At 36.5% G+C, this 14902-nt stretch overlaps 3 protein-coding genes across 3 annotated transcripts; 2 read left to right on the forward strand and 1 right to left on the reverse strand.

The window, feature by feature from the left end:
* Nucleotides 1–1314: 1314 nt before the first annotated feature.
* On the forward strand, nucleotides 1315–3294 carry LOC21399411 (uncharacterized protein At2g34160). Its single transcript, XM_010089489.2, has 5 exons — nucleotides 1315–1580; nucleotides 2517–2565; nucleotides 2812–2874; nucleotides 2976–3043; nucleotides 3150–3294. Exons 1-5 carry the CDS (start codon nucleotides 1368–1370, stop codon nucleotides 3216–3218), a joined length of 462 nt encoding a protein of 153 aa, XP_010087791.1. The 5' UTR covers nucleotides 1315–1367; the 3' UTR covers nucleotides 3219–3294.
* A 137-nt stretch (nucleotides 3295–3431) lies between these two features.
* LOC21399412 (ureidoglycolate hydrolase) lies at nucleotides 3432–7573 on the reverse strand. The gene is made up of 12 exons (XM_010089490.2): nucleotides 7276–7573; nucleotides 7031–7116; nucleotides 6598–6672; nucleotides 6059–6187; nucleotides 5833–5919; nucleotides 5397–5599; nucleotides 5172–5274; nucleotides 4711–4802; nucleotides 4536–4598; nucleotides 4160–4400; nucleotides 3924–3964; nucleotides 3432–3806 (listed from the first exon to the last, which is right to left on the reverse strand). Exons 1-12 carry the CDS (start codon nucleotides 7471–7473, stop codon nucleotides 3709–3711), a joined length of 1416 nt encoding a protein of 471 aa, XP_010087792.1. The 5' UTR covers nucleotides 7474–7573; the 3' UTR covers nucleotides 3432–3708.
* Nucleotides 7574–9831: 2258 nt separating this feature from the next.
* Nucleotides 9832–12713, forward strand: LOC21399413 (DNA repair protein XRCC4). Its single transcript, XM_010089491.2, has 5 exons — nucleotides 9832–9967; nucleotides 10099–10241; nucleotides 11101–11229; nucleotides 11803–11925; nucleotides 12469–12713. The coding sequence occupies exons 1-5, from the start codon at nucleotides 9832–9834 to the stop codon at nucleotides 12709–12711; spliced, it is 774 nt and encodes a 257-aa protein (XP_010087793.1). The 3' UTR covers nucleotides 12712–12713.
* The last annotated feature ends 2189 nt before the right edge of the window (nucleotides 12714–14902 follow it).

Below are 14902 nucleotides of genomic sequence, written 5' to 3' on the forward strand. Positions count from 1 at the left end.
CAGATGAACAAACCAAGTAAGTTACAAAGTTAAAAATCCAAATCAAGGCAAATAACAACAATAACCAAAATGGCAAACAATCCAACAATTAGTGCATAATAAGGCCAAAGTTACCAACAAGAGATAAACTTGTACAACCAAGTCATCAACAATCCCAAAGTCTAAATCCATAGCAAACCAACAATTCGAACTCATGCAAATGCAAATCCAAGACAAGAAAAATATGAGGAATGTTCGCTTGTAGCTGGTAGCGAATAAGCCCTTACTTAATACTTTTAAGGAAGTAACCCAGTATTCGAGAACACAAGTCGAACACGATACTCTATTATAGTTAGGCCACCATTCTCGGCGGTGAAAAACTAGATAAGTTAATCAAATAGGCTAAGACTCCGTTCATTTCACCGATTTGAGTTTTGTTACAGTAAAAAACTCTCAGAAACAGTCACATTTATTATTTTTTTTTTGTTACAGTAAAAAGCTCACACATAAAGTCACATTTCAAATCGAATTAAAAACTCGAATTAACGAACTAAATAGATCCTAAGACACTAAATACTATAGTTTTCTCAATGACTTGAGTAGGTTGTGTATCTGAATCCGGGGCTTGAGTTTATTACTGCTTGCTTGAACTTGAAATTATAGATTGACCATCATCTACGGTGCAAAAAATTGATTTACAAAGAATTAATACAAAAAAGTTGCAACCAAACATAAAATAAGGATAAATTAATATTACGCGTCACAACTTCAAAATAATCTTCTATCACTAGTTAAAGTCTCGTACCCTCATCCATGTAATTTTGTTTATTCTCTTGTAAAAACTTCATAACTGATTTGTAATTGGTTTTTGTATTTTTAACCCCAAAAACAATTCAGTTACGGTATTGCCAAAGATATTTGGAAGCCAAAACGAACCATTGAAGGGCAAATCCGTCATTTAGACTAATCCGCCAAATCGTCCTGAAAAAGAAAAAGGCGGCACACGGGAAATAGAAAAACTGCTTATTGCAACTTGCCTAACGAGACCGTTAGTACGTAACCGCCAAAATCTTGGATCCACTCAAAGACAGCCCCGTGTCATCTCCTCATTCGACGATCAGCAACGTAACGAGCCTATATAAACCCCAACCCCTCACCAGAGCTATCACTCACAAGCACACTCGAAGCTTTTCCGTGCAAAAGTTTCTCGCACTTGAAGATCTTTAGAGAGAGAGAAGAGAGAGAGAGAGAGAGAGAAGAGAGAGAGAGAGAGAGAGAGAGAGAGAGGAGAGAGAGAGAGAGACTAAAGAAGAGAGAGAGAGAGAGAGAGAGAGAGAGAGAGGAGAGAGAGAGAGAGACTAAAAGAGAGAATTCTCTGAATCTCTGCAATGGAGGTCGTGAACAATGTGGTTGTTCCAGAGGGCTCTGAGGCCAAGGAAGTTCTGAGCAACACCGAGCTCGATTGTGGAGGCAGCAATGGCGGCGACACTAAGACCGGCTGCGACGCTTCCTCCGATCAAGAGCTCAGCAGCAAGGGCAAGATCCGGATTCAAGTCTCCAAGACCAAGAAGCCGCTTTTCTTCTACATCAATCTCGCAAAGGTATATAGATTCTCTCTCTCTCACTCTCTCTCTCTCTCTCTCTCTCTCTCTCTCTCTCTCTCCGTTGCTTTGTTCGATTTTCTGGCGTTGGCCGTATGATTATTTTGTGATTGGAGTGGTGAGAAACGACGAGGAAAAAGAAATGTGAGTGCTTAGGGTATTTGTTTTTCTCATTGTTTGTTTGAATTTCTTGCGTCAGCTGTGTGTTTCTTTTTGTTTGGCTGGTGAGAAACCGCGGGAAAAGAAATGAGTGCTTAGGTTTTTGGTTTTTTGTGCTTTTCGCCTAAAATGTTCTCCGAGTTCTTCTTTTCTTGGTGAGTTTTGACATTTGCTTTATGTGCTTTCTGGCGGTGTTTAGCTTTATTTAATCTTGAATCTTACTTAATTTTTGAGAAAAGTCTCGGGGATTTATTAGGATTTTTGGTTTAATTTTCTGTTTTTGCTTCGATTCCGAGCACGTTAAGAAGTTCTTGGAGTTTCTTTTTCGTTTGGTTGAGTTTCTCTTTCTATTTTTCCCTTTTGAAGTTTCGATTTTCTGGAATCATCAAGAACTTTAGTTCATTATTATAATCGTATTTCTGCAAAACATACGATCTGTTGACTGTGATTGTTTTTAGCTTTTCAGGACTGTAATGCATATTTCTTTTATGTTATTTCTTCTGTAATATAATAACCACTTTCTCATGCATTCAATATTAGTCTTGTTTGATCGTTCTGGGTTGTAACTTGTAATGATAACTTCTGTAAATTTAGTTCTTGGGTGAATTTAGTTCTCTCTGATGGGAATTTGATTTATTAGATCTGTTGGTTGTAGATTATTCTTTTATATATATATATATATGTGAGAAAAAATAGAAATGGGCTTTTATTCTTGTTTGATTGATTGGTTTTCTTCATATATTCTCTATTAACAAATGTAATCTATCTTTGTTACAGAAGTACATGAAGCAGTACTATGATGTTGAACTCACTGCTCTGGGCATGGGTACAATTTCTTGACTCTTCTTTTTCTTGTCGCATATTGATATGTTTTTCTTCTTTTTTTAACTCCTGGATTTTCAATTTCTTTATGTTCTTTAAAAGTGAACAAGTTAAATCTGACCATATTAGTTACATAATATAACTGAGTTGAAAAAAGATTGGAACGGAAGGAAAACGATTTGAGAGAATTGACAAAGATTTGTAAAAGTCAGAAAATTAACTGGTTGAGTTCTTCACTTATTTCATACAGCTATTCCAACTGTTGTCATGATTTCTGAGAGTCTGAAACGCAATGGACTGGCAATTCAAAAGAGTAAGCAGTCGAATATTTCTTTTACTTATTTGCATCATTTAAACATTTATTTTCCTCCTGTCTAATGCAATATGGTTGTTGTCGTTTGGGAAATGCGACAGACATAAGCACATCCACTGTTGCTAAATCCAAGGACGAAAAGAAAGGCCGGATGATTGTGAAGGCTCAGGTTGCTATTTTGTGAACTTTAATATTAGAAATTGGAAATTCCCTTTTCATTTGTTTTGATATAAAATTGAAACTTTTCTGATTTTTCTCGCCTTTGATTCTTGTAGATTGAGATTCTGCTTGGGCAAGCTGATAAGCTGGAGGAGAGCTCGGCTGTTGCTGCAACATCAAACTAAGAAGGCTGCTGATTTACTAGCTTCAGATTTTTAGCAGAAACCAACAGGAGTTCTAATTCTGGAATAAAAAAGTTTCTGATTTTCTGTATCCTTGTAAAATTTGAATGCAAATTGGAGATGCTATTAGTAGTATAGTCAAGTGAATTAGATTGAGTAGACATTCTGATAGAACAGATGTCCTTAGTGCTGCAATTTCTGTTCTGATCGGAGTAGACATTCTGGGATCAAAGTTTCTGATTTCTGTTTCTGCCATTTCTTGTTGGCACAATAGTACATAAATATATACCAAGTTCTTTTCATCTCTCTCTCTCTCTCTCACTCATGTTCACTGATTCAATTTTGAACAGCAAATAAGCACAAGAAGACGCACAGAATGAGACTGCAAAGATGTTTTCCAATTTTGTTTCAATGCCAATGAGAAAGAAAAGGACTTTATTCAAATTATTTACACAGAAAGGACTTTATTCAAACTGCCTACAAAAGGTCTGTTTCATTGGATTGACAACTTGGCAAGGGTAAGTGCTAAGACCTTAACCCCATTAGATATGTCATCAATGGAGGAAAATTCTTCAGGCTTATGGCTGTAACCTGCAAAGCCAAGTTAGTGTTAATTAAGCAGGAAAAAAAAAAAACAATTATCGGGTTATGACGGAAAATTAAAGGCATTTTCAAATTGTGGATTGTAGAAAGGGAGAAAGGTCAAACCTTTGTAGCATGGAATGAATATCATACCCATAGGAGATACTCTGCAAAAGTGAAAAACGAATTATCAGCTCATTTTTGTAATCAAAATGAATGAAAGGCATTGGCTTAATTAGTATTAACCAATCTTTGTTCATAGCATAACATACTTAGAAGCCTTTCATAGAGGGGCAATAAGCAGAAAGAGCTGAACTAGGAGTGAATAATTGAGAGGGTTTTCATCTCTCTCTCTCTCTTACCTAGCCATAAACAGTGAATCGTGGTATGCTCGGCTAATCATTAACTTGTGTGTAAGGTTTAGATCTGCTGATGAAGCCTTCATTGCCTCAATTATTGACTTCTCAGAAAGTGCTGGTGGATCCTGATTTATGATTTTAAATTCTGATAGCCTAACCCCGCGGTTTTTGGCTATCGTACTTGCGGATTGCCGGATTTTCTCAATTATGATGTTTCTTCTTCCTTCATCAATGTCTCTAGTGTCTGCATAACAAATGACTTAACAACGTTAATTTCATAATGCCTCAAACATGGTAGGTCCATACGCATGACTAGAACTTGATTAACATTTATAACACAAATATCGGACGGAATAACCATGATAGTTATTTGTCCTACCAATTTCAAGATGTGATTTGCTAGGGATACTGTTGATTGCTCCGGGGTGAAGCTCCAAGATACCTTGAAAGAAAGGAATTATAAATTTCCATTTGAAATCATTGTTTTAACAAAAGAAGTTAAAGAGCTTGAAAAAAAAAAAAAAAATCAGAACATTGAGATTACACAAACTTACCAACTGTACCAACACTATCAATGGATCCAGATTCTAACACATGTCTTTCTACAGCTAGTGCTAGTTCTGCAGCTGCCAGCCCAGCATCATTTCTGCTCAAATGATCCATTTGAAAAATTATAAATTGTTCTTTAATTGAACAAGGAAAAAAAAAAAGCTTCATTTTTAAATTACAGCCAGATCTTGAGAGTAACAAGATGGTAGATGTAACAAAACAAACATATAGCATGATAAAAAGTAAAAAGATGTTGGAATGGTAGTAAGGATAGCCCAGGAATCCTACCAAAGAAAAAAAAAAGATAGGTAACATAGAAGTCAGAGAAAGGGTCATGGTCATCGACAAAACTTGTAATCATGAAGAAATCATACAAGAAATGAAACTTTAAAACAGATATGTATATTAGAAAAGTTTCCACAGTTGATGTTAGGAATATTACAGCCTCGAATAAAGAAGCACTCACCTATTTGGCATTAAGACAGCACCCGCGTGGCCCCCATTGCCTTCAAATTCCACTTTAATACTTGCCGGGGCTGCAATAGCAGTTACGATGCCAATTGATATACCTGGATCAGAAAATGGAATGCATTAATGGAGACCCGACATTTGAGCCTAATGACACCAATAAGCATAAACAAAATACATTTACGAAAAATAAAAGGGAAGAACAATTAGAACAAAGGCCAACCTTCTTCCTCCAAAATGGGTCCTTGCTCAATGTGCAACTCTACAAAAGCAGAGTATGTTCCTTTCTTTAGAAACACGTTGGATAAGTCATCTTGATCTTTCGCATAGCCAGCTGATCTTGCAGCGTAGAAGAAGGATATGTTTTGGCCATCCACTGTCGTCTTAAGAGCTTTCGCAAGTGCCTCACCCCCCGCCAATAAGCGGCTGCATGTTCACCGTAGCACATAAGAAGACCATTAGAGAATGCACTTACCGAAGTTAATAGAGAATATGCACCTTCTGATTGCAATTAATCACTATAACTTAAAACAAGTTCGAGTAGAAAACATCAAATGAATTCATAATTTCAGTAGAAAAGCAGCAGTAAAGAATATAGGACTGGCATATCCTAATTGAAAATTTTCTTGAAACATTATTACTCAGTACTAAATACTAACCTTCCCAGGCAGCCGATTCCAAAGCGTGTAGGCTCTTCTGAGGTGAATAATATAACTTCAATAGCCCTTTTAGGTTTAAAGCCAGACCTGTAAAATTCCAAGTCGCATAACATAAACAACAAATAGCTTCTACTATTTGAACCGTGCAAGAAGAAAAGATTGCACAAATAGAACACAAAAATTGATTCAGAGACCAGAACCAACATCAATTGGGAAATTTGCAAACCTTTTCAGTACATTTATGGCTTCTATAGCACCTAAAACACCCACGACTCCATCATACTTTCCAGAGAATGGAATGGCATCAATGTGAGAACCGGTTGCAACTGCAGCAAGCTCTGGCTCATGGCCTTCCCTGCACACAAGAAAAAAAGACATGTCAAATGTCAACATGAGCTTAAAGTATCCAAAGGCCAAATGTAAGGCATTAGGTCAAATAAAATCACGATCGTATCTATAAAGAGATAATAGAACAAACATCCAACCACCTCATGAAACCTTCATGCCAAAATAAAGAGGATGACATTTTCAAAACCAATCACAGATTAGAAAAGAACAAGAGAAAATTGCATAAATTGATGGGTTCTTGTCTACTCATACTCTATTTTTCTAGCAAACTGCAAAATGAAATACTTAAAAAGGCAAAATATTTTTCTAGCAAACTGCAACAAGTTGGGATTAAGGTTCTCCAGAGTTCAGTTGATTGCAGAATTTCCAAACAGTAATTATGATTAAAATTCAAGGATCAAAACATGCCACACTCACCACCGGCCGAATATGTTACCAACAGCATCCTCCCTAACAGATAGACCAGAGAGTCTCATCAAGTTTTTAATGAATCTGCAATTAAATAAACACAGAGAATATCAACACAGAGCCAAATGCGAGTCATAAGCATTGTCTATGAATTTGTATTATTACTATTTCAAGCACGTTCGGGATTGCCCGACAAATTAACACACAATTTATAAGGTCTAAAAGTTTGTCATTAGTGATAAATTGAGCCTTAATTCATATTCCTTCCATTAAAAAGTTGAATCTTTATTAGATGTTCAAAATCACATTTTTATTTATCCTTTAAGACTCCCCCATCAACAATAGAAACACCCACTTACTAAAATAACAATTCGCAGAAAAGGGTTTCTTTTTCTGAGTAACCAAGTGCCATTTTGTTGGGATTTTGCCTTAGTAGATTTACCTTCGCGCCAATACATCCTTCTCAGTGTAGAGAATTCTGGTTACTGATGGGGCAGGTGTATCCGAAAGGCTTGAAAGCTCATCAATCTAATCAGCACAAAAACTCACAGAATCGTCAGATTAATAAAACAAAATCCCAGTTTCAGAAACACTTAGAAATAAATAGAATTTTAATCACATAAATCCGAAAAAAATAAAAGAAAAAATGACCCTTTATAGTGTAAACAAATTTTGGTTTTGGGGTACCTGATTCTGCAAAGTTTGAGCATCAACGGAGAGTGCAGAGAGAGTGTTTGAGATGCAAGAGTGAGATTCGTGAATTGGGTAACCTGAGAAATCCTCCATTGTTTTGGTTGTTGGGTCTTCATGGTTGTTACCTAATGTTGCAGAGGAACAGATGAAGAAGAGCAAAAGAATGATGAAGTGTAAGAACCTCGGAGCCATTTTTTTTATTCCTGGATTTTTGGCACAATAATGCTTATGTTCCTTATTAGTCGTAGTTTATCATATCACTGAGCAGAAAGCAGAGAGTCTGAGTGGCTTTAGGTTGTCCAAAAAATATACGGAAATAGCAGGAAATAGATCAATAAAAAATTCAAGAAAGTATATAAGTTAATTTTTAGTTATAGAAATTAATAGGTTATAATTTGTTAAGTTATGATTTATAATCAACTAAATTATGGATAAATTTGTCAAGTTATGGTTCATAACCAGATAAATTATGGACAATAACTTGTCAAGTTATGGTTCATAACCAGACAAGTTATAGACAAAAACAGTAATTTGGCATATTTATTAACTTATGTAAACTATTAGCCTATTAATTTTAATTCATCTCAAGTTTTAGCTTAGTTCCCTCTTTCTCCCTAAAATATACATATGCAAACGAAACAATTTTCCCCGGTGAGTGCGAATCTGACGTTGTTTTGTTTAGTTTGTGCTGCGATCCCTTCAGGATCAGTTTAAGGTGTATACTCCGATCACAATTTTTAATTTTAACATTTAAGATTTAATTTTTTATGACAAGAACACACTGAATTAATAATTTAAATTTGATAATATAAAACAAAAGGACCCTTAACTTTTTTGTTATTTTTTTTTCTCCTTGAAATTCCTTAACAATACAAGTAGGGGTAGCAATTTGTGTCACGTGTCGTGTTCGTGTCGTGTTTTGATAATTTCTTTCTAAATCTGCAGTCAACCCGAATACGACCTGTGACACGAAATTTTTTAAAAACTACAACACGAACACGACACGACCACTTTACGGGTTGACATGACACGACACGAAAATGACTCGTGACACAAAATTGACCCGTGAACCTGAAATTGACACAAAAATTGTATACTTTAATATAATTTTTTACATATTAAAAATAACTTAAAATTCATAACACACTAAAATGCAATAACATCCATTGAAATTAAGCAAATAATACTACAAGATTTTGAGTATAACTATCATGCTATCATAAGTTCACAATAAAATCAAATATGTAATGTAAAATATATGTATTTTTTTAATTTTTTACGAGTTTCGTGTCGTGTTCGGGTTAGGCGGGTCCAACTCAAAATTGACCCGTGTTTTTCGTATCAATTTCAGGTCGACCCAATTTTGACTCGAACCTCTTTTTTCTTAACCCTAACCCGCGAAATTCATGTCATTTTCGAGTCGTATTGTCGTGTCGTGACCCATATTACCGGCCCTAAATACAAGTACTCCTCTTTCTTTCTTTCTGTTTTTTTTTTTGAGAATTTTATAGCTGTTGGTAGAGCTCCATTTTTAACCGTGGTATAAAAAGTTGTTAATTTTATTTTATTTTTTAATGTATTTTTGTTAAATTTAACATTTAAAAACATGCACAATGGTGTTTATCATAGACAAGTTTTTCGTCTTTTTCTGCTTTATGCTTTCTACGGTAGGAAAGTCTTATAGTAATGCATAAATCCAGTATTAAAATCACATTGAAATAAAATTATGTATCCCTCGTTCGCTTTGCGGATTTGAGTTTTTAATTTGAGTTGAGATGTGATATTTTTTAAGAGTTTTTAATTGTAGCAAAAAAAATTACATATGACATTTTCTGAAAATTTTTAACTGTAAAAATTTAAAACTAAAAATTCGAATCAATAAAATGAACAAGACCCTAATTACTAATAGGCTATTTTTTCATACCCTAACTCTCTCACTTCTTTTTTAGAATGAATAAAATATACTAAGTGCCAGTGATTAGTAAATACTGATAATAGTCTCCGTTTACATTTCATATTATCTATTTTTTGTCGTGTATTAATTTTTGTTTTTATTGTCGTCTAATTAATGTGTTGTCGTTTCTACGCTTCTGCTGTTTCTAACATCTCGTCGTTTCACATTTCATGTCATTTTGAGATTGTTTCAATTATATTTCTTCTGAAATCCATATCATCCGTTTTTATATTTTTGTTTTGAATCTCCTCTTGTTTTATTTATAATTGTCGTGTGTCCTCTTTCTTCTATAGTTACTTTATTGTCGTTTACCTCCTTCTAGTGTTTTCTTTCGTGGGATTTATGTCGTTCATTAATTTACGTCATTTCGTAGCTACTTGTCAGTCATTGATCACCATTCACCCTCATTTGGTTGTCGTCTATTCCCTTTCGGTATCTTTCAATTGTTTTTCGTCGTTTTCCTGATATGTCCTTTATATGTATCCCTTCTCTCGTGTTGTTGGCGGGAAGATTCTGAAACACACTCCAAAAGTCTCCGCTTACACAAAACAAAACTTCAAAAACTCGCAAAGCTTCCGAAGCAAGAGAACTCAAAAATGGAGGAATCAAAGAGACACACTTGCTTGAAGCTCGAACCCAAAGACTCCGATCCAATCTTCGTCAATGCCACCTGGTTCCCCTCTCACTTCAACCTCTCCGTCACCGACGGTCACCACGCTTGGATTTGCCACGGTCTTTTTCTTCTTCTTCATCATTTGGATTTTGTTGCTCTCAAGGATTGGAATTGAATTTGTTTCTTTGTTTAGGGATTTCGGTTTTTCTTAGGGTTTGAATTTGCTTGAATTTGAATTTGAATTGTGCAGCGTCGGAAGAGGAGGTTAGGGATCGGGCGGCTCAGTGGGACCAGCCGGTGCCGGAGTATGTGGCGTTGGCCGAGAGGTACTTAGGGTTTCAGCAGCCCGATTCCGTCTATGCCTTCGCTGATGCTGGGGATGGCCACAAAAGAGTTTGTGCTCTCTCTTTTTTTTTTTCATTGTTTTTGAAAACATTTTCCTCAGTATTTCGATTTCCTTCCGGTTACATCCTGGTGTTGTTCAGCTTTTTATTTTTTTATTTTTTGGTGGGGGCATGAAAAATGAAAGAAATTTCTAATAATTATAGTAATTACAGACATTCTAGTATTGGATTTTATAATTACTTGTGATAATCACGGCTGCAGTAACACGAAAGAAAATAATCAAAATTATTGTTATCTATAATGTATTATTAATTACTGATATAAAAAATTAATCCAACAAATTTATAGCTTTGTGATTGTTTTTTAATCTTAATTATTTCCTGGGTGTTGAAGTTTCGGGGTTGCTTTCTTTCTGTTTTTATTGTTTCTGAATTGCTACTGTTCAATTTTACGTGGTTTAGGAGTTCCAAAAGAAGTAGCTGGTTTTGTTGGTAGGCTTTAATTTGAAGTTTTGAAAGCTTTGTGAACAGCTCTAGAATTTTCTTACTGTTAGCAGGATCAGGATAGCAACTCTTTTTTTTTTTTGTTCTTTTTTTCTTTTTTTTTTTTTTTTTTTTTTTTCCATTTTATGGGATGTAACAAAAGATCAAAGTACACATGCTAATAAAGAATCGGACTTGAGGAGATGCACATTAGGGATTTTAAATTTTCAAGGAGCCAATGCACGTCTCAAGGTTTTAGTTTTGGAAAAGGATTTGGGTTACTACTATCATAAGTTGAACTGTAAAATGAGCGGGAACTGTTAATAATGAGAATAACTAGAAAAGCGACTAACTTGAGAATGTAATACTGTTTTTCATATGATATACTCACTGAGAAGATTGTCCTATCATGTCATGACTTGCAGTTGTCCTGGACTTTTGAGAAGGAAGGGACTAAGCTACAGTGGCGGTGGAAATGTCAACCGGCACCTGATAGTAAGAAAACTACAGCAGAGACATTGGATTTTCTCATGGATGCAAACATAAGGCTAAGTGTAAGTATGTGCAATCATCGTTTATTTGTCTTGGCGATTGGCATGTTTTATGTTCCGATGCACATATATTGTAATCACCGCTCTGTTAAAGGAGAATTTTGAATCCACCATCTTAATAAGGAAGTTACTAATCACTGTCAAGATATAATTGGTGTATTGAGAAGTACCAATGGACGAGAGAAACCAGGATGTTTGTGCTCAATAATGATTCCTCAGAATTTTGGTTTTAAGAGTATTAAAGTGTATGGGTCCTTGTATCTTCTTCCGGATTGATTGATTCTAAGATCAATTGATTCTAAGGTAGCTAATGTTACATTTGTTGGAAGTTTTGATGTTGGATTGCTTTATAAGGACAAAATCCGTACATTATCTTGCAGTTACATTGAATTGATCTGTAAACAGTACCTCGCTGCTATTTTCTGTTGGACAATGAGAAGCACTGGATGTTCTACATCAGAGCACGCATTCATCGATCTGCAAAGCCATTAATATTTAAGCTCTTGAAATTTTTTTAGATATCACATATTACTGTGACATAATGGAGTTATGTAACTTATGTACCACTTTCTGTAGGAAGAAGTTGTCATCAAATCTCAATCTTTCGAGAGGCTGAAAGTGGAAGCTGAGAAGTGTTTAGAACAGAGTGAGAAGATAAGCAATGAGAAAATGGAGTTTGAATCTACATTATATGCAAAGGTCTGCCCTCTAAAATGCATTTTTGGGTTTTTGGCCAAGAGCGCATTTCGCCACTTACATGTCCCTTTGTTATTTTCACGAATTGGTAAATGGGTCTTGAAACTTTATCATCAATGCCCTCCTCTAGAAGACTGCGTTCAACTGATGCCTTCTTATTACTCATGAGCTTGATTGATAAGTTTTATGATTTATCTTATGTCTGTTCTTTAGTGAGTAAAGTTCAGTTGTAATTAGTATTATGAAGGTCACAGATTTGGAGTTAATTTCCAGAACGTGTTCTCCTTTTCTTTTCTTTTATTTTATTTGTTTGGATTGGTTAGAAAAATGATTAAATGCAGTTTATTTTAAGTACAATTGCACTCTTTTATATTTGCTCATTCGGTATATAGTAAATTGTGACGCTAGAAATAGCAATGTATCTTGTTCAAAAAAAAAAAAAAAAGAAAGAAAAAATAATGTATTTTCTTGAGCTACAACATTGAATAGAGGAGTTTTATTTTTTTTGTTTTCAAACATCATGACTTATTCCTTTCATGCTTCTAGTTTCTTGGAGTCTTGAACTCAAAGAAAGCGAAACTCAGAGAGCTGCGAGCTCAGCTTGAAAAAAATGATCCTGCTGCTGGGAAATTGCCACAAGAGGAAGGATCCACTGACAAAACAGAAAGTTTTGATGATGGAAGTGACGATGGGAAAGGTGAGGAAGAATCTTCAGAAAATGTAACGGGCACTTCAAAGGGTGCTCAAACAAGTAGGTCTCGTGGTCGCAAGAGGACAGTGCGGAAGTAGTGTTTAAAACATCAACAATCACATGCAGATTCAAGCATCCTATGCCGACGCTTACTCCTTCCTGGTTAGGTATTTATGGCATCTATGCTGTTAGATCCTTTCTGTTCTTTGTGAATAATTTTTTCAAGTCTTCAGATATTAAGAATTTTCTTTTTAACTGTTAGTATGAAATGAAAAGCATAGCATCAGAAGAAATTGCTATTTTTGGTCCCCTGGATCTCTAAACTCTCCAGATTTAAAGTAGGGGTAGAAAAAGATTGTTGCGGCGGAAAAACAATCTTTGTTATTTTCACGAATTGGCTTTGTACAAATTTAAAATGATAAAATGGTTTACAAATTTAAAATGGCTTTGTACAGAACCTACTATGTTTTTCCAAGAAGGGAAATGCTCCTTTAGTGTAGATCTCTTTATTTCACTAGGAAGTAGTAAACATTATACAACAAGCTATATTTTGTATCACCATTATACTACTATGAAGTGACTTGAGATATGCATAGAATATCATTGAAATGACTGCCTCATTAGGTGAAAAATCCCTCTTGCTCATCTTCAATGAGCTCGAGTGCTCTATCGTTTTCTTGAAGAAAACTCTGAATGAGGATATTGAATGAAATGGCATCTGGAAGCAATCCTTTTCTTCCATTTGCATCAAAAACTTTATTAGCCTCAGATAACACTCCTTTCTTCGGGAGCCCATATATCATTTAGTTATGATTTACAACATCAGGAACCAACCAAGCCTCTCTCCGAGATTTCATCAAATGTTTTCATAGCTTCTTCTATTCTTCCAACTTAACACAGGCCAACAATTAGTATCCTCCAAAGCTGAATTCAAGGCTCAAACTTAGCACTCTTCGAGAGACGGAACAAGTCTGCCGCCTCGTTTATTTCTCCATTCTTGCAGAGTCCATCCAGAAAAATGGCATCTGTAGATTAGTAGATGAGACTCTGCACATCTCTTCCAAAAAGTTGGTCTGCAGCTTTAACTCTGCCTGCCAGGCATAATGCCTTCAATGCTTTACGACGCATGTGTTTTGGAGTGGTGAATACCTTCACTAATCTTCCAACCCCTGCGATAGCCGTTTTATCAAATATGTTGTAGCTTAAAACATTTGTTTCAACACCTCTTACCACCATCAACTCAAACAGCTTTGGAGTATGATCTAATGATAAGACCATATCTAGTGCGTAGTAAATTCACACAGCAATGCAAGACAATGGAATGGAAGATTGAATTATATGCTGCTTTACTGAAGAAGGAAATACAAGGGATATGGGGTGTTCGAGTGACCTCTTGCACTCCCTAGAGCAGTAGCTCGTGTAAGAAAACTCAATTACAATCTCGATACCCTTCCCAGCCTTCTTCCTTCTGGTTTTATTCATTTCTTCCTCACTAACCGTTTCCCACTTCCCTCTCCTCTCCTGAGGTCTCTCTCGAGATTTGGGCTATTACGCATTCCCTGCAGCAACTCTTTCTCCAACTTTGCTGCTCCTTCCATGTCAGCCTCTTTTCCTCTACCATCAGCCTCCAGCTCACCATCTTCCACAACACCTTTTTCTGCCACATCACCTCGATTGTCTTTGGGCCTCCTCCTAGCGTAAGTGAAACGTAGTGGAGGTCTAGGGGGCCCATCAATACCCCTAGCCCAAAGATGCACCTTGTCTGCAAGGTGGAAATCTGGAAATGCTGCGTGGATGCGGTCGAAATTCTCCTAGTTGTCCTCATGATCCGGTAGGTGCTCCCAGTGAATAAGGACTTCTAACTCCGTTGTAGACCCATGAGAGGCTTGGCGAACGCCCCGCAGCGCAGTCGGCTGAACTTGGAGTACCATATTAGGGGTGAGCTGAGGCGGAAGGGCAGCATCCGGAATGGTAGCTCCCACTACACGTCGCAACTGGGAAACATGGAAGACGGGGTGTATGGCTGCGGAAGCTGATAGCCTCAGTCGGGAAGCAACGCGGCCTATCCTGGCCAGTACTTCATACGGTCCGTAGAAGCGAGGCGCAAGCTTCTCGTTATGACGTTGCGCCAGCGATTTCTGCCGATAGGGCCGTAGTTTGAGGTACACCAAGTCGCCCACCTCAAAGGAAACCTCGCGGCGAGAGCCATCTGCCCGAAGCTTCATCTTCTGTTGAGCGCGCAACAGCTGTTGCTTCAGGAGGTCTAAGGTGGCATCACGATTCGCAAGT

Source organism: Morus notabilis, unplaced genomic scaffold, assembly GCF_000414095.1.
Source record: "Morus notabilis unplaced genomic scaffold, ASM41409v2 Scaffold81, whole genome shotgun sequence".
Taxonomy (NCBI): Eukaryota; Viridiplantae; Streptophyta; class Magnoliopsida; order Rosales; family Moraceae; genus Morus; species Morus notabilis.